General features: G+C 46.9%; 1 protein-coding gene across 4 annotated transcripts; it reads right to left on the reverse strand.

Annotated features, from left to right (window-relative positions):
• LOC148143275 (uncharacterized) lies at positions 1–16054 on the reverse strand. 4 transcript variants are annotated; one of them, XM_087974138.1, is made up of 4 exons: positions 15963–16054; positions 10041–11201; positions 2114–2122; positions 506–1345 (listed from the first exon to the last, which is right to left on the reverse strand). In XM_087974138.1, the coding sequence occupies exons 2-4, from the start codon at positions 10821–10823 to the stop codon at positions 506–508; spliced, it is 1632 nt and encodes a 543-aa protein (XP_087830264.1). In that variant the 5' UTR covers positions 10824–11201; positions 15963–16054. The 4 variants fall into 4 exon arrangements, with proteins under 4 accessions (XP_087830263.1, XP_087830261.1, XP_087830262.1 ...); XM_087974137.1 differs by lacking the exons at positions 2114–2122; positions 10041–11201; positions 15963–16054 and adding an exon at positions 3514–3577 and having other exon boundaries at positions 1–1775; XM_087974135.1 differs by lacking the exons at positions 2114–2122; positions 10041–11201; positions 15963–16054 and adding an exon at positions 3355–3505 and having other exon boundaries at positions 1–1775.
• Between the last annotated feature and the right edge of the window lie 2610 nt (positions 16055–18664).

The raw sequence follows: 18664 nt of genomic DNA on the forward strand, positions 1-18664 counted from the left end.
AAAGGCGTGGAAAAAGTAGCTTTTTATTTAAAAACAGCTCAAAGTCAAAGTGCACACACTCCCTTTCTTAACCTGTAGGAAGTATTGCCTCATTCAGCAATTTCAACGTATACTCTATATCCAAGTAGGTTTCTCCCTGTTCATTTGCTGGGGAGAGGGAGGGGCCCAGTGGGGAAGAGAAGGGAGTGGGGGTGGGGGGGCGGTGGAAGGCAGTGTAGAGTCAACCATAGGCCAGACAGGGTAAAGGATGCAGCTGGGACGACTGAGTGAATCCTTTCCCACAACGGCAGTTTCCTTCCCGAAAAATGACGTGAGTGAATAAGATGGGGGTTTTCTTCCCCCTCCCCCCAAAAATGGCTTCATCATTAGACTTGGAACTCCAGATTACTGACTGAATTCCAATTTCACCATCTGCCACAGCAGGATTCGAACCCAGGAGGCCCTGGAACTGGGTTAATACTCCAGTCAATAATGGCACTCAGCCGTCACTCCTTCAATGCCCCTGCTATGGCACGTGAACTTGCTGGTGCCTCTGCAGGTAGGAGGAGCAGGTGAACACCTTACTGCACCTGGGGCAACTGAAGGGCCTCTCCCCTATGTGGACCTGCTGGTGTTTCTGAAGTGTGATGGCCTGGGTAAAGCACTTCCCGCACTCGGGACAACTAAAGGGCCTCTCCCCCGTGTGGATCCGCTGGTGGGTCTGGAGGTTGGAGGCCCGGGCAAAGCCCTTCCCGCACTCGGGGCACCTGAAGGGCCTCTCCCCGGTGTGGGACTGCTGGTGTCTCAGCCGGGCAGAGGCCTGGGTAAAGCACTTCCCGCATTCACAGCAGCTGAAGGGCCTCTCCCCTGTGTGGACCCGCTGGTGGGTCTGCAGGGTGGAGGAATCGCTGAAGCCTTTACCGCACTCTGGGCAGCTGAAGGGCCGCTCCCCTGTGTGGAGCCGCTGGTGGATTAGCAGGGCAGAGGCCTGGGTAAAGGCCTTCCTGCACTCGGAGCAGCAGAAGGGCCTCTCCCCCGTGTGGACCCGCCGGTGGGTCAGCAGGTGGGAGGAATCACTGAAGGCCTTCCCGCACTCGGGGCAGGAGAGTGGCCTCTCCCCCTTGTGGATTCGCTGGTGCCTCAGCAGGGCGAAGGAATTGCTGAAGACCTTCCCACACTCGTGGCAGCTGAAAGGCCTCTCCCCCGTGTGGACCCGCCTGTGGGTCAGCAGGGCAGATGCCTGGGTAAAGCCCTTTCTGCACTCGGGGCAGCTGAAGGGCCTCTCCCCGGTGTGACTGCGCCGATGAGTCTCCAGAGCAGACGGGGCACAGAAGCCTTTCCCACAGTCGCCACATTTCCATGGTTTCTTCACGGGGCGGGATTCCTCGGGTTTCTCCATGGCCGAAGCTTCAGCTGCACACAAACGTGGGTACAGCCCCACCCTGCCGTGAATTCCTCTTTCCAGGCTGTATAACTGTTTCAGGCTCCATACTCACTGCGCTGCAACGTAGGGTCTCTCATCCAGTCCCACTGATTCTGAAAATGTATTCAAGCCAGAAGCAAACGCTTTGCTCCTTCTCACAGAATCACAGTCAAAAATCATTGCAGTCCCGATGTCCCAGTGTCACTGTCAGACATTGATGTGAAAGTGAGGACTGCAGATGCTGGAGAGTCAAGAGTTCAAAAGTATGACGCTGGAAAAGCACTGTAGGTCAGGCAGCATCCAAGGAGCAGAAGAGTCAATGCGTCGGACATAAGGCGATTTTGAAATTTCCGTCTTCAGATCTTCAAATACTCTGTAAAAAGAGATTACAAAAGTTATTACACTTAGTGCAGTGTAACAATTCTGAACAAGCAATTCTACTTTCTGCAGATTATACTTTTCTTTTGTTATTCCACAAAATTGAACGCAACATCCCACTCTCTCTCCCCCTCTGTTCTCACTCCACTCTAATTCTCCTCAAGGTGCTGATTCAGGATCTTACAGATGCAACCAACAGAGTCATAGAGATGTACAGCATGGAAACAGACCTGAACCCAGGGAAAAGACTGTCTATTTATCCTATACATGCCCCTCATAAATTTGTAAACCTCTATAAGGTTATCCCTCAGGCTCCAAAACTCCAGGGAAAACAGCTCCAGTCTGTTCAGCCTCTCCCTAAAGCTCAAATCCTCCAACCCTGGCGACATTCTTGTAAATCGTTTCTGAACCCTTTCAAGTTTCACAACATCTTTTCGTTGGAAGGAGACCAGAATTGCACGTAATATTCCAACAGTGTCCTAACCAATGTTCTGTATAGCCGCAACATGACCTCCCAAGAGTTCAAAATTTACATGAAAGAAGTCTTCGATAAGCATTTGGTCCTTAAAGTTTGACAAGGCACTGATGAAATGCATCCAACAATCTTGAAGGGAGGGACTTGGAGGAGGTGCCAGAAGACTGGAGAATTGCAAACATTGCAGCCTGGTTTAAGAAAGGTTGTAAAGTTAATCTCAGCAATTATAGAGTCATAGAGATGTACAGCATGGAAACAGACCCTTCGGTCCAACCCGTCCATGCCGACCAGATATCCCAACCCAATCTAGTCCCACCTGCCAGTTTAAACTTGGTGGAGAAGCTTCCAGTAATACTTATTCTGGTCAAAATTAGTAGTCACATGGAGAAAGGTGGATTGATTAGGAAGAGTCTGCATGGGATTTCTGACGGGGACACTGCATTTAACTAACTGGTTAGAGAATTGTGAAGACGTTACAGGCTTGATAAGGATAACACTTCAGCTCTCCTGTATGTTATCCATCCTGGCTATCTTAGGGAGCCTGGTACCCCTATAGCCTTGACATTATTCTGAATGGCATGCGTTTGAGGCGATTAAAGCACCAAAGTGTGACTTCAGATTACTTGGCTACACGGGTGTCTCGGTTTTGCTATCATATCTCTCCCATAAAGGCTGACAGAACAGGCTGTGTACAGGAGTCTGCTGGGCACCATCTTCATTAATCAAAAGGGAAAGAGCTATTGATTCAGCACCTCAGTAAATCCTGAGGCAGTCTTGGCTCCTATGCACATGTTGGGAGATGTTTATATTTTGCTTCTGTACTTAGAATTCAGAAATTGAAGCCAGTGTACATTTTTATAATATTTAAGATTAAAAGTACAGAGGAGATCAATATTATACAACAATCCAACAACCCCGTCCCAAGACAACAGGCGCCTGACCCTCTCAAAGCTGGCGGCCGGTTGCCCGGGCAACCCGAGAGCTCCTTCGCCGGTGAAGGAAACACTGAGCCTGTGGTGATTTTATTGGAGGCCTGAGGCCTCCCCCTAGGAGTTTATAAACTCCCCAGTCTCCCTCCTCCCGCGGGTCCCAATCCTACCCTGTCTCACTGTCTCCTCTCCCCGGGGGCAGGAGCCAGGTCTTGGCGCTCGGGCCTGGCGACCTCCCCGGGATGTTCCTGAAACCTGGTCCTGTTCTGAAGGAGGATCCCCGGACCCGAAACACCTCCTCACATTCCTCCCGACACCAGCTGCCGGACCTGCTCAGCTTTTCCAGCGGCTCCTGTTCTTGTTCCTTCAGCCGCCGGCGCCATTCCTCTCCCACACTCAGTAACACTGTCTTTGTCCGGCCGCGGGACCTACACTGCACATGCGCCAACACATAGGGGGCGTGGTCCCTACAAGTCGTCACCAACGGAGGGGGCGTGGCTGGGGAGCCCTCCAACCAATAGGGGACAATGGGGGTTGGCTTTCCCCGCCCCCAGCCACCTGAAAGGTGGGTTTCTTTTTAATTTTCAGCCTGTTCAGGAATGTTACTCCAGACCTTTGGAAAGCTGAAACATCGGAAAACTTCCAGACACAAACAAAGGGATTTTCAAAGATGAATAGAAATAGGTAAGGTAAATTACGAAAGAGGAGAAAGCGAGGGCTGCAGATGCTGGAGATCAGAGCTGAAAATGTGTTGCTGGAAAAGCGCAGCAGGTCAGGCAGCATCCAGGGAACAGGAGAATCGACGTTTCGGGCATGAGCCCTTCTTCAGGAATGAGGAAAGTGTGTCCAGCAGCCTAAGATAAAAGGCAGGGAGGAGTGACTTGGGGGAGGGGCTTTGGAAATGTGATAGGTGGAAGGAGGTCAAGGTGAGGGTGATAGGCCGGAGTGGGGGTGGGGGTGGGAGTGGGGGTGGGGGCGGAGACGGAGAGGTCAGGAAGAAGATTGCAGGTTACGAAGGTGGTGCTGAGTTCGAGGGATTTGACTGAGACAAATCCCCCCAACTTTGGCAAATAGGGTTAAGGAGAATCCAAAGGGTTTTTACAAATACATTAAGGACAAAAGGGTCACTGGGGAGAGAATAGGGCACATCAAAGATGAAGAAGGGCTTATGCCTGAAGAAGGGCTTATGCCCGAAACGTCGATTCTCCTGTTCCCTGGATGCTGCCTGACCTAATGCGCTTTTCCAGCAACACATTTCCAGCACATCAAAGATGAGCAAGGCAGCCAATGTGTGGAACTACAGGAGATAGGGGAGATACTAAACGAGTATTTTGCATCAATGTTTACTCTGGCGAAGGACATGAAAAATATAGAATGTAGGGAAATAGATTATAACATCTTTAAAAATGTCCATATTACAGAGGTGGTGGTCCTGGATGTCTTGAAACATGAAGGTGGATAAATCTCCAGGACCTGGTCAGGTGTACCCGAGAACTCTGTGGGAGGCTACGGGAAGTGATTGTGGGGCCCCTTGCTGAAATATTTGTATCATTGATAGTCACAGGAGAGGTGCCAGAAAACTGGAGGTTGGTTAACATGGTACCACTAGTTAAGAAAGGTGATAAGGAAAAGCCAGGGAACCTGACATCGGTGGTGGGCAGGTTATTGGAGTGAAACCTGAGAGACAGGATTTACACATATTTGGAAAGTCAAGGACTGATTAGGGATAGTCGGCATAGCTTTATGCATGGGAAATCATGTCTCCCAAACTTGATTGAGTGCTTTGAAGAAGTAACAAAGAAGATTGATGAGGGCAGAGCAATGGACGTGATCTATATGGACTTCAGTAAGGTGTTTGACAAGGTTCCCCAAGGGAGACTGGTTAGCAAGGTTAGATCTTATGGAATACAGAGAGAACTAACCATTTAGATACAGAACTGGCTCAAAGGTAGAAGGTAGTGGTGGAGAGTTGTTTTTCAGTTGCCTTGTGGCACTCCACTGGCTTATGACCAGTGGAGTGCCACAAGGATCAGTGCAAGGTCCACTACTTTCTGTATTTTTTATGCAAATGACTTGGATGTGAACATAAATGTATAGTCAGTAGGTTTGCTGATGACACCAAAATTGGAGGTGTAGTGAACAACGAGGAAGGTTACCTCAGATTACAATGGGATCTTGATCAGATGTGCCAATGGGCTGAAGGGCGGCAGATGGAGTTTAATTTCGATGAATGCAAGGTGCTGCATTTTGGAAAAACAAATCAGAGCAGCACATCTACACTCAATGGTAAGGTTCTAGGGAGTGTTGCTGAACAAAGAGACCTTGGAGTGCAGGTCACAGTTCCTTGAAAGTGGAGTTGCAGGTAGATAGGATAGTGAAGAAGGTGTTTGGTATACTTTCCTTTATTGGTCAGAGTATTGAGTATAGGATTTGAGAGGTCATGTTGTGGCTGTACAGGAGAATGTTTAGGCCCCTTTTGGAATAAGTGTACAATTCCGGCATCCTTCCTCTTGGAAGGATGTTGTGAAACTTGAACGGGTTCAGAAAAGATTTACAAGGATGTTCCCAGGGTTGGAGGATTTGAGCTATAGGGAGAAGTTGACGATGCTGAGGCTGTTCTCCCTGGAGCGGAGGCGGCTGAGGGGTGACCTGAGAGGTTTATAAAATCATGAAAATCACGGATAGGGCGAATAGCCAAGGTCTTTTACCCCCCGAAATGGAGGAGTCCAAAACTAGACGGTATAAGTTTAAGATGAGAGGGAGAAAGATTTAAAAGGGAACTAAGGGGCAACGTTTTCACGCAGAAGGTAGAGCGTGCATGGAATGAGCAGCCAGAGGTGGTGGTGGAGGTGGGTACAATTACAACATTTAAAAGGTGTCTAGATGAATAGTTCGGATTTAGAGGAATATGGAGCAAATGCTGGAACTTGGGTCTGGGCCAGATTGGAACATCTGGTCGGCATGGATGAGTTGAACTGAAGTGTCTGTTTCTGTGCGGTGTGACTCTGAGTCTATAACTGCTACGACTGAAACGAGACCTTTTTACTGATAATCTTCCTGCTGGAATTTTTTAGTGCACACAGTTTCAGTCGGTTTCTGGTGGGTAAAATTGGCATATGTCCTGTATCCTGGAAATTCTGAAAAATAAAAATAAATAATTCTCCCTATGAATGGTATAATCCACACCCCGTGATGTGAATGGTACAATCCTCCCCGCCCCTTTTCCTCCTCCACACCCCTCCACCTTCGAATGATGCAATCGTCCCCCTCTGAATGGTATAATCCTTTACTCCCCCACTGCCATTAAGGGTACAATCCTCCCAAGTCTCAATGGTACGATCCTTTCTACACCACCCCGAATGAATGGTACAATCCTCCCCCTGAGCTGGGATTCCCCAATCCCTTTCTGTTTCACATTTCCGAAGCCTTTCCCATTTTGAGAACAGTCTCTGTTTCTGGTCTTTCCACCAAAGTGCATAACCTCAGACTTTACCACATTGTATTCCATCTGCCCCTTCTCTGACCATTCTCCTGGCCTGTCCAAGCATTCTCAGCATGGACTCCTTTGGAACTCCAAAGACCCCTTTATGCCAACTCTCTGCCTTCTGCCAGTCAGCCAATCCTCTATCCGTGCCAGTACTTTGCTCCTACACCAGGGACTCTTATCTTACTTAGCAGCCTCCTGCACGGCACCTTGTCAAAGGCCTTCTGGAAATCCAAATCGCTCACGTCCACTGGCTCTCCCTTTGTCTAACTTACTCATTACCTGCTCAAAGAATCCTAATAGATTTGTCAGACATGACCTCCTGTTGTCAAAGCCATGCAGACTCGGTCCTGTTTTACCATGCACCTCCACATACTTCCCACTCTCACCCTCCATAAAACCTGTTAAGTTTACCCATTTTTACCATAAATACGTTGTTCTGCTCTTTAAAATGAATTCAAGTTTAAAGATTTCATATTATGTATGTACACTACCTTTGCCCCTTATAATATTTTATCCTTCTGAAGAAGACCTTCAAAAGAGATTAGCACAAGGTATGAAACTGACTGTGACTGCATCAAGTAAAAGGAGTTCGTAAGAATGAGAAAGGAGTGGCTAAATATCTGAACCTACCCATGCAACGATCAAGAAGGCAGAACAACACTTTTTCTTCCTCAAGATGCTCAAGAAATTCGGCATGTCCATAATGACACTCACCAACATTTACAGATGCACCACAGAAAGCATTGAATCTGGGTGCATCACGTCCTGCTACGGCAACTGCGCTGCCCAGGACCGGAAGAAACTACAGAAGGTGGTGTGCACAGCACAGTCCATCATAGAAGCCAACCTCCCACCCATGAGATCCATCTACACTTCTCATTGTCATGGAAAGGCTACCAACCTCAAAGACCCCTCCCACCCCAGGAATGATCTCTTGCACCATCTTCTGTCAGGCAGAAGATACAGAAGCTTGAACACATGTACCAACAGGTTCAAGAATAGCTTCTTCCCTGCCATTATTAGACTGCTGAATGGAGCTCTCCAATTTGAAATCTAATGTTGAGCTTGCTTCTGCGCACCTCCTGTGCAGCTGTACCCTGTACGCCTCACTCTGTCTAAGCGCAGTATGACCTGCATGTCCTTGTTTGCTCGGATCTGACTGTACTGCTGATAAAACAACATTTTTGACTCTACTTAGGTACATAGCACAGTACAGGCCCTTCGGCACTCGATGCAGTACCGGTCCTTTATCCTACTCTAAGATCAGACTGACCTACATACCATTTATTGTACTAACTTTCATGTACCTATCCAAGAGTCGATTAAATGTCCCTAATGTATCTGACTCTACTACCACAGTTGACAGTGCATTTCACACAGCCACCACTATCTGAGTAGAGAACCTACTCTGACATCTCCCTGAAACCTTCCTCCAATTACCTTAAAATTATGCCGAGAGTGTGGTGCTGGAAAACCATAGCAGGTCAGGCAGCAGCCAAGGAGCAGGAGAATTGACGTTTTGGGCATAAGCCCTTCATCAGGAGCGAGGCTTGTGGTCGGGGCTGCTTAGAGATAAATGGGAAGAGGGTGGGGTTGGGGACAAGGTAGCTGAGAATGCCATAGGTAGATGAAGGTAGGGGTGTGTGTGTGTGTGTTTGTGAGAGGTGGGGGTTGGGGGGGTGGCAAGATGATAGTTCGGAGGGGGTTATGGTGCAGATAGATAGGAAAAAATGATGGACAGGTCAGAAGGGGTAGCGCCAAGTTGGAGGCTTGGGACTGGGATAAAGTGGGGGAGGTGAGGAAACTGTTGAAATCCACATTTGTCCTGTGTGGTTGCAGGGTCGCAAGGCAGAGTATGAGGTGTTCCTCCTCCAGGCATCAGGTAGTAACGGTTTGGCAATGGATAGGTTGGAGAAGTGGGTGGAGCTGATAGATTGAAAAGTTGATGGACAGGTCAAGAGGGCGTGCTGAGTTGAAGGCATGGGACTGGGATAAAGTGGGGGGGGCTGCAAAATGATGTCTAGCATCTGCAGTCCTCATTCTCTCCTCCTTAAAATTATAGACATTTATAAGGGGCATGGATAGGGTGAATACCCAAGGTCTTTCCCCAAAGTCTAGTACTAAAGGGGCATAGGTTGAAGGTGAGTGGGGAAAGGGACCTGAGGGGCAACATTTTCACGCAGAGGGTGGTGCGTGTATGGAATGAACTGCCAGAAGTGGTGGAGGCTGGTACAATTACAACACTTAAAAGGCATTTGGATGGGGATACGAATAGGAAGGGTACAGATGAACATAGGCCAAATGCTGGCAAATGGGTCACCAGATTCATTTAAGGTATGGACTGAAGGGTTTGTTTCAGGCTCTACAACTCTATGACTATGTCTACATAGTTGGAAATCAATTTCACAAAATGAGGAATAGGTCATTCACCCCTTACAGCCTGTCCTGAGCTGTGGCCTAACTGCACATATTCCAGTGCAAGTTTCAGAAAGATTTCAGCAGCTCTTTTAAAAAATTGAAATGCGTTTAGACTTCAATGATGTTTCTGAATATATCATTTTAGCTAATCTCAATTTTAAAGATAAGAGTTGCGAGTGAACACAGCCCACCCCTCCCAGTGCAGCCAGTAACCTTTACAATGTTGATGAAACGATGCAGTACCTGTACTCCTTAAACATTTACAATTTCTAATGATACTAGCTACTCATTCACTGCTCCATCTGATACACAACATTAGAAACTTAGTGCAGGAGGCTGGAAGAAATGAGCAGCTTTAAAACAAAAAAACCATCTGGAGCTCAAAGCTTTCAATGAGAGTCTGAGCCCAGCAGTAAGTTCAGGTAATCTTTATTGTGACCCAGCTTTGTTACAGCTTCAGATCCCCCCCAGCAAAAAGATGTAGAGAAAGTAGCTGCTTTTTAAACAGCTCAAGGTCAAAGCGCACACACTCCCCCTCCCCACCTCACTTTCTTTACTATCGGTCAGCACAGATTGTCCCTTTGTAATTGGATCCTTGGTACAGCCTTAACCCGTGGGGCCGGGAACGGGGGCAGTGTGGAGTGAAACAGACTGCTGTGGGTCTGGAGTCACGTGTAGGCCAAACCGGGTAAAGGATGCAGCTGGGACGACTGAGTGAATCCTTTCCCACAATGGCAGTTTCCTTCCCGAAAAAGGGCGTGAGTGAATCAGATTGGGGTTTTCTCTCTCCCCGCCCCCCCAGAAAATGGTTTCATCGTTAGATTCTGACCATATTCCAATTCCGCCATCTGCCGCGGTGGTATTCAAACCCAACAGATCCCAGAACTGGGTTAATAGTCCAATCGATAACTGCACTCGGCAGTCGCTTTGTCAGTCCCCCTGCGATAGCACGTGAAGTCGCTGGTGGCTCCGGAGGTGGGAGGAGCGGGTTAAAGCCTTCCCACACTCAGGGCAGCTGAAGGGCCTCTCCCCTGTGTGGACTCGCCGGTGGGTCAGCAGGGAGGAGGAATCGCTGAAGGCCTTCCCGCACTCGGGACAGCAGAAGGGCCTCTCCCCTGTATGGATTCGCCGGTGGGTCAGCAGGGAGGAGGAATAGCTGAAGGCCTTCCCACATTCGGAACATTTGAAGGGCTTCTCCCCAGTGTGGACCCGCTGGTGTCTCAGCAGGGAGTAGGAATAGCTGAAGGCCTTCCCACACTCGGGACAGCAGAAGGGCCTCTCCCCTGTGTGGACCTGCTGGTGGGTCAGCAAATTGGAGGAACGGCTGAAGGCCTTCCCGCACTCGGGGCAGCTGAAGGGGGTCTCCCCCGTGTGGACCCGCTGGTGCCTCAGCAGGGTGGAGGAATCGCTGAAGGTCTTCCCACACTCGGGACAGCTGAAGGGCCTCTCTCCCGTATGGACTCGCCGGTGGGTCAGTAGGGAGGACGAATCGCTGAAGGCCTTCCCACACTCGGGACAGCTGAAGGGCCTCTCCCCCGTGTGGATCCGCTGGTGCCTAAGCAGGGCAGAGACCTGGGTAAAGCCCTTCCCACACTTGGGACAGGAGAATGGCCTCTCCCCGGTGTGGATGCGCCGATGAATCTCCAGGTCAGACGGAGTACGGAAGCCTTTCCCACAGTTACCACACTTCCACGGTTTCTCCATGTCCGAAGCTTCGGCCACAAGCAAATGCATGTACTGCCCCTCACTGCTGTGAATTCCTCTTTCCAGGCTGTATAAGAGTTTCAGGCTCCACTCTCAGTGCGCAGCAACAGTAGGGTCTCTCATCCAGTCCCACTGATAATGAAAATGTACTGAAATAGGAACCAAAAAGCTTTGCTCCTTCTCACAGAATTGTAATAAAAAATCGTGGCTGTCCCAATCGATTAAGTGACTGTCAGATATTGACGTGAAAGTGAGGACCGCAGACAGGGGAGAGTCAGTGTTGAACAGTGCGGCGCTGGAAAAGCACAGCAGGTCAGGCAGCATCCGAGGAGCAGGAGAGTCAACATTTCGGGCATAAGCCCTTCATCTGTTCATTTTGAAACTTCTGTCTTCGGATCTTCAAATACTCTGGAAAAAGAGATTACAAAAGTCATCGCTGTCAGTGCAGGGTAGAAATTCAGAACAAGCTATTCTACTTTCTGTGCAGCATTCTTTTCTTTTGTTATTCCACAAAATTGAAAGCAACTTCCTTCTCTCTCTCTCTCTCCCCCTCAGTTCTCACTCCGCTCTAAGTAATTCTCCTGAAGGTGCTGATTCAGGATCAGAACAGCAAAAACGTCAAGACTTACATATTGGATAACTCCACCTGAAAGTTAATATCTTTCACAACATTGGGATACTGAGAGTGAGCAGGTCTGATTTTGGGAAGCAAAACAAAATGTGTCAATTCAGGATGAATCAGGAATACAGCTTGAGGAATAACCAGACACATCAAGGTATTAACACAGACACCAGAGAGAAACTGAACAGAAGAGACGTGGCAAACTTTAGTAGAAAGCCAGAGTCATTAAGATATACCGCACAGTAACAGACCTTCTGGTCCAATTCGTCTATGCTGACCAGATATTGTAAATCAATTTAGTCCCATTTGTCAGCACTTGGCCCATATCCCTTGGCCAATCCACCCTACTTTGCACATCCCTGGACACTATGTGTAAGTTAGCATGGCTAACCCACACAAACCTGCACCTCCTTGGGCACGATGGGTACTTTAACACGGCCAATCCACCCTCACCTGCACATCCCTGGGCACTATGCATAATTTAGCATGATCAATCCACCCTAACCTGGGCAAAGTTAAAAATTACACAAACGCGCGTTATAGTCCAACAGGTTTATTTGGAAGAACAATCGTTCGGAGCACTGCTCCTTCATCAGGTGGTTGTGGAGAATAAGACCATAAGGCACAGAATTTATGGAAAGACATTTGTGGCCTGCCATGGAAATGATATATTGAACAAATCTGGATTGTTAAGTCTTTCATCTTTTAGAATGGATTGCAGGGATCATTAATATGTAAATCCCAGAACTTCCTGCAAGGCACCCTCTCAAGATAACATAAGGCTTTACAACAAAAGGTGGCATCTCAGCTCAGACAATGCACTAAAGGTATGAGGTCAGAGTTTGCCTGTATCTCAGTCTTGAGTCAGACTGTTTCTATTTCCAAAGCAGGAATTTATAAAATATTATCTGGATTGACTGCCTGCATGAACTGCCGAGTCTCATCCACCAGATGAAATGACTGGATAGGAAGGGCTTGATCCCCACAGTGCAATGAATTCCCACTTTCCACCAAAATCCCAAATGTCCACGCTCACTCAGTTGCTCTCTCACAAATCAAATATTTCATTGTAACTTCTTCTGCTCCCAGTAAGGGCAAAAAAATCTTTGAAAGTTGCTCTGAAAGTCCAGTCTTCACAACCACACTTCTGCTTTCACCGAAGACAATTAGTCATACAGCACGGAAACAGACCCTTTGGTCAAATTCGTCTGTGCCAAACAGATATCCGAAATTAATCTAGTCCCATTTGCCAGCATGTGGCTCTTATGGTTCTAAACCATTCCTATTCATGTCCCCAGCCAGATGCATTTTAAAGATAATTGTACCAGCCTCACCACTTCCTCTGACAGCTCGTTCCATACATGCACAACCCTCTGCGTGAAAAAGTTGCCCCTCAGGGCCCTTTTAAATCATTCCCCTCTCACCTCAAACATATGCCCTCTAGTTTTGGACTCTCCTACCTTGGGGAAAAGACTTTGGATATTCACCCTATCCATGCTCGTTATAAACCTCTATAAGGCTGCCCCTCAGCCTCCGATGCTCCAGGGTACTTCAAACCCTCCAAGTCTAGCAACATCCTCGCAAATCTTTTCCGAACCCTCTCAAAGTTTCACAAGTTATTTCCGAAAGCAGGGAGACCAGCACTGGATGCACTATTCCAAAAGTCGCCTTACCAATGTACAGCCACAACATGATCTCCCAATGCCTATACTCAATACGCTGACCAATAAAGGAAAGCATACCAAACACCACCACCACTATCCTGTCTACCTGCGACTCCACTTTCAAGGAGCTATGAACCTGCACTCCAAGGTCTCTTTGTTCTGCAACACTCCCCTTCACTGTGCCAGTCCTACCTGGATTGCTTGACCAAAATGCAAAACCTAATTTCTCTAAATTAAACTCCATCTGCCACTCCTTGGCCCATTGGACCATCTGATCAATTCTAATTTATAGTGAATTCTGCTTCCTCTCATTCTCTCGAAGCTGAAAATCTCCATCCCACACACTCTCCCTCCCTTCTCACTTTGTAGAACCTAATCCCTGCTGTATCTCATCCTGAAGGGTCTGGTTCATGCTGTTTAACAGGCCCACACTCAGGGGAGATCTAATTGAAACATACAGAATACTGAACGGCCTGGACAGAGTGGATGTTGGGAAGATCTTTCCATTGGGAGGAGAGACTCGGGCTCGAGGCACAGTCTTAGAGTAAAGGGAAGACCCTTTACATTGGAGGTAAGGAGAAACGTCTTCAGCCAGAGAGTAATGAATCTATGGAATTAACTGCCACAGAAGGCTGTGGAGGCCAGGTCACTGAGGATATGTAAGACTGAGATAGATAGGTTCTTGAGTATCAAGGGGATCGAGGGTTACGGGGAAAAAGCAGGAGAACGCGGATAAGAAACTTAACAGCCACGATTGAATGGTATGAGCAAACCCAATGGGCTGAATGGCCTAATTGCTGTTCCTATATCTGATGGTCTCTTGCTGTCCTGGACACAAACTGTATGAATCCAAGTAAGATTCTGTTAATCCATTTTTTAAGATTAGAATCAGTCTAACCGTTGTGGTACAGACAGCCTCACACAGGGAAACTCACACCTTCAATACGTTATCTGGGACAACATGATACCAATTGGGAATGTAACTTTTAAAAAAGGTGTTGCTATTTACATATGAAAGAACTAAAACCAACATGGTTATTCTAAAAGAGGAGAGACTTAACAACAATCCAGGTCTTTTTCAATATATAATTTCAGTTACATTCCACTGTAAACTTTTGCTATAAATTCAGTGTCTTACAATGGTATTCTTCACAACCACCCGATGAAGGAGCAGCAATCTGAAAGCTAGTGCTTCCAAATAAACCTGTTGGACCATAATCCTGTGTTTTTGATTTTTAACTTTGGACACAGAGCGTGAGAATTGGGAGCAGGAGTTGGTCATTTGGTCTTTGGAGCCTGAACCAGCATTGAACAGACCATAACTGGATATGAATCTTCCTACATCTCGGTGGATAGGCTGGGACTTTCTTCACTGGAGCACAGGAGGTTGAGAAGTGACCTTATAGAGGTTTATAAAATCATGAGAAGTATACATGAGGTGAATGGCAGGTGTCATTTCCCTCAGGTGGGGGTTTCAGGATTAGGCAGCAAATTTTGAAAGGAGAGAGGAGAAAGGTTTTGAAAAGACTTGAGGCAGCTTTTTTTTTTAAATACAGTAGTTCACGTGTGGAATGAATGTCCAGAGGAAGTGATGTTACTTTCAAAAGACATTTGGTTAATTACATGAATAGGAAAGGTTCGGAGGGATATGGGCCAAACACAGGTAGGTGGGACTAGATTAGTTTGTGAATATATTCAACGTGGTCTAGTTGGACTGAATGGTCTGTTTTTTTTTGCTGTATGACTGTAACTGTTCTGTACTTGTCTTAAAAACATTTTCTTGCTTTCTCCCATAAACATGCACTTTATTGTTGCTCAAAGCTCAGATGAACTCAGCCTTGAATATATTCAATGACCACTAACTGCAGGAAGGCATCCACAATTCTGAACACAATTCCTCTTGCTAATATACCACTTGCCTTGCTGATTGCTTGCTGCACCTGTCTGACAACTGGCAGTGACTGGTGTAGAAAGACACTGAGCCCCCTTTCTACATCCACATATCATTCCCTATTCCCTTGTGCCTGAAACATCGACTGTCCTGCCCCTCAGATGCTGTCTGACCTGCTGTGCTTTTCCAGCGCCACACTTACTGACTCTAATCACCAGTATCTGCAGATCTCACTTTCTCCACATCTCAGTATATCACCATTTAAATAATACACTTCCTTTCTGCTCTTTTTCACAACTTCACATTGTTGTACTCTTTTTCTCATGTTTTCCAATTGTGGTCTTCTCTACATTGGGGAGACTGAGCATAAACTTGGGAACGGTTTGCTGAGCATCGCAGGCAGGTCCACAGTCACTGCCCACTTTAATTTCCCTTCCCCCTCCCTTTCTGAAAAGATCTTAGGCTTTCTCCATTACCACAATGAACCAAACAGCAAATTGGAGGAACAACACCACATCTTCCGCCTGGGCAGCCTATAGCCTAGAGGACTCAACATTGAGTTCTCCAGTCTCAAATAACCTCACTTCCCATTCTCCCCCCCCCCCCAACGACTCCCTTCTCAGCTCCTCCCCCTCATCACTCATGAACCAGATTTATTCCTCCCATTCACCAACCAGGTCAGACCTTTCACCTATCCCCAATTCACCACCCTGCCCCAAGGACACTCTTTATCTGCACCTATCCCCAATCCTGAAGAAGGGTTACCCCTGAAACGTCGACTTCTCCACCTCCTGATGCTACCTGGCTTGTTCTTCCAGTCTCCTGCCTGTCTATTTTGCCAATTGCGACACAGACGTGGAGCAACGTTTCCAGAGTCTGTCCACCCCGATTCACTGCCTTTCCTTTCAGTTGCTGCAAGTCAACAACTGAAGCCCTGAATGAAAAAAAAAAGAAATGGAAAAGGTGGTGAGAGAAGAGAGTGCCGTACTCACAGATGTTGGACAGAGGAAGGAGATTGCAGTCTGGGGTGAAGCTCAATCTTCATTCAGAGAAACAGGAGCAGGAGCAGGAGCAGCAGCTTCAGAAACTCAGGGTCCAACTTCCGCATTCAGACAATGGGGTGGCTCTGATTGGCAGGAGGACTAGACTCTTTCCGGTCCTCCTGTACTTCCTATTGGTCAATCAAAAGAAGATCGCGCGCCTTTTTGTGCGGACTGCGATGATCATACCCAGTGTTTTTGCTGACACCCGGCGAGCATGCGCATGACGTTGCTGACACCGGCAAACATGCGCTGTATGCTCTATCGGATGCTGGTGTTCCTGACAGATTTTGAGTGTTCAAATGCCAATAGGAAAAAAAGGGGTCGAGCCACAATACGTTTTCCCCGTGGTTCGACATTTTATTGCTTTTGCATTTTGTCTCGCTGCTCAACCTTTGTACGTCTTTTACCCTTGTTGAGAGAGTCTCCCCGTGAGCTGACTGTGGGCAGCGCTTTAACCAGTTACACAGACTGAAGAAACATTACACTATTCGCAGGAGGGAGTGACTGTACACGTTTCCTGAGTGTGATCACACTTTCAATTGTTCATCGGAAACACAGAGCCAAAAAGTCACCAGAACTGCGGAGAAGTTGTGGAAATGTGGGGACTGAGGGAAGGGATTCCATTCCCTGTGGGCACTGGAGATTCATCAGCTCAGTTGCAGTACGGAGAGGCCGTTCTTCAAAAAATTATTACAACATTATTTCCCATTGACAAAAACACATTCACGCTGCCTGATTACCTTGAACTTATACAAGTGCCCTGTCATAATATCTTTGATAATAGCTTTGAACATTTTCCCCATTACATATGTTAAGTTAAATGGTCTGCAGTTTCCTGTTCTCGGTCTCCCTTTTTGAAGAAAGGATTTTTCCAATCTAAAGAAACCATCCCTGAAACTAATGAGGTTTGGAAAATTAAAACCAATACATTAACTATTACGGGGAGAATGCGGGTAAGTAGAGTTGAAATGCCCATCAGCCATGATTGAATGGCAGAGTGGACTCGATGGGCTGAATGGCCTTACTTCCACTCCTATGTCTTATGGTCTTATTTCACTCGCTAATTTCTCTTTAAGAGTCTAGGATGAATTCCTTCAAATACCCGGGACTTATCAGCTCGTAGTTCCAACAGTTTACTCAGTACTAATTCCTTGGTGATTGTAATTTTCTTCAGTTCCTCCCTCCCTTTCAATTCCTGATTTACAGCTAGTTCCAGGGTGTTACTTGTATCCTCTCTAGTGAAGTCAGATTCAAACTCTTTTCAATTCATGTGCCATCTCTTTATCCTCCGTTACTGAATCCCCAGACTCATTTTTGTTAACTTTTTTTTAAGAAAAGCTGACAAAACTTTCCAACCTGTTTTTATAATTTTTTTAGCTAACTTTCTAACCTTAATTGCCGTGCTACTGCCTGCATTATTTCTGATATTTTGCCACAGCTCCCAACTCTAGCATCAACTTGTCTGCGTATTCTATTGAACTGACCTTGATCAAGTGTTGCAAAACACACAAGGGCAAATCTTTCCTCTCCAGAAAGTCTTAGTACTTAACATGATAACATTCACTTTGCAATATTGTTCATCCAAATTTTACCAAGCACATACTACAGATTCAACATCCCACAATGACACCCAGTTTTGTTATGATCTTTAATTCTGAAGAGAAATTTGAATACCCAATGATTAACTGGAAGAACTCTTCATTAAGTTTTCACATTTTTAAACAAATAAAAATTACCAATTAATTGGAGTCTTGATAGTTTATTCACTTTCTGGGAATAGTCCAAGGGATGCAACATCTCTCTAGGATTCACTTGAATCCTTCTCAGGATTCCAAGTATTCCTGGTAATTGTATGTGGGAAAAGATCTGCCACCCTGGCAACCCACAATTGGCCCACAAAAGCAAAATTGGACAAACTGTACCAAAACACCCAGAATGTCTTAGCAGGGACCAAGCAGGCTGACAAGTGAAACTAGACAGCACTTGCAGACAAGGGAATACCTGTACAGCTCAAGTACCCACTAACAATGACAGAGTACCACAGCTATCACAAGGCCCTGAGGGCAGTTTCACAACCCAGCAAGACCAAAGCCACACAAAGAACAGGTCAGACAGAGAGGCACCAGCAAGAGCATTGCTCCCAGGACAGGACAATGGAAGCACCTCACCGCTTCAGAGGAGGCATTAGCACCTACCTGAGAAGACGAATGGAAGCTCCTGATCCATCGATACTGTCAGAATGTTGCTTTGTGTAGAGAATTAGGACATTCCTCTGATAACTGTTTTGCGATTAGCATCATTGTAACTAGATTACTCCATTTCCAGCAGCAACATTTCACTGCCACCCAGAGAATTGGCTATGAGGTTGCTTTACTATCCAAAGCCATCATGTCCCTACAATGTGCCCCTGCCCTAAACCCCACCACCCTGCTTCCACTCACTCTGACCACTATTACGGATGAACACAACTGTTTAGACCTTGTCCAGCAGGTCGCTGCCCCATGCCCTGACCTCTCTGAAACACCCCTAGACAACTCTGACCTCATATTCTACACATATGGCTCATCCTTCAGGCCCTCAGACCACTACACACTGGCAGGATGTGCCCTCTGCACTCCTTTCATAGTTCTAGAGTCAGCTGCACTGCCAAA

This window comes from Chiloscyllium plagiosum, unplaced genomic scaffold (assembly GCF_037043375.1).
Source record: "Chiloscyllium plagiosum isolate Xiang-an unplaced genomic scaffold, Cpla_swu_hap1 HiC_scaffold_27, whole genome shotgun sequence".
Lineage (NCBI taxonomy): Eukaryota > Metazoa > Chordata > Chondrichthyes > Orectolobiformes > Hemiscylliidae > Chiloscyllium > Chiloscyllium plagiosum.

Excerpts from the sequence above, each read along its gene's own strand:
- LOC148143275 (XM_087974138.1), bottom strand. The coding sequence starts at position 10,823 with ATGCATTTGCTTGTGGCCGAAGCTTCGGACATGGAGAAACCGTGGAAG.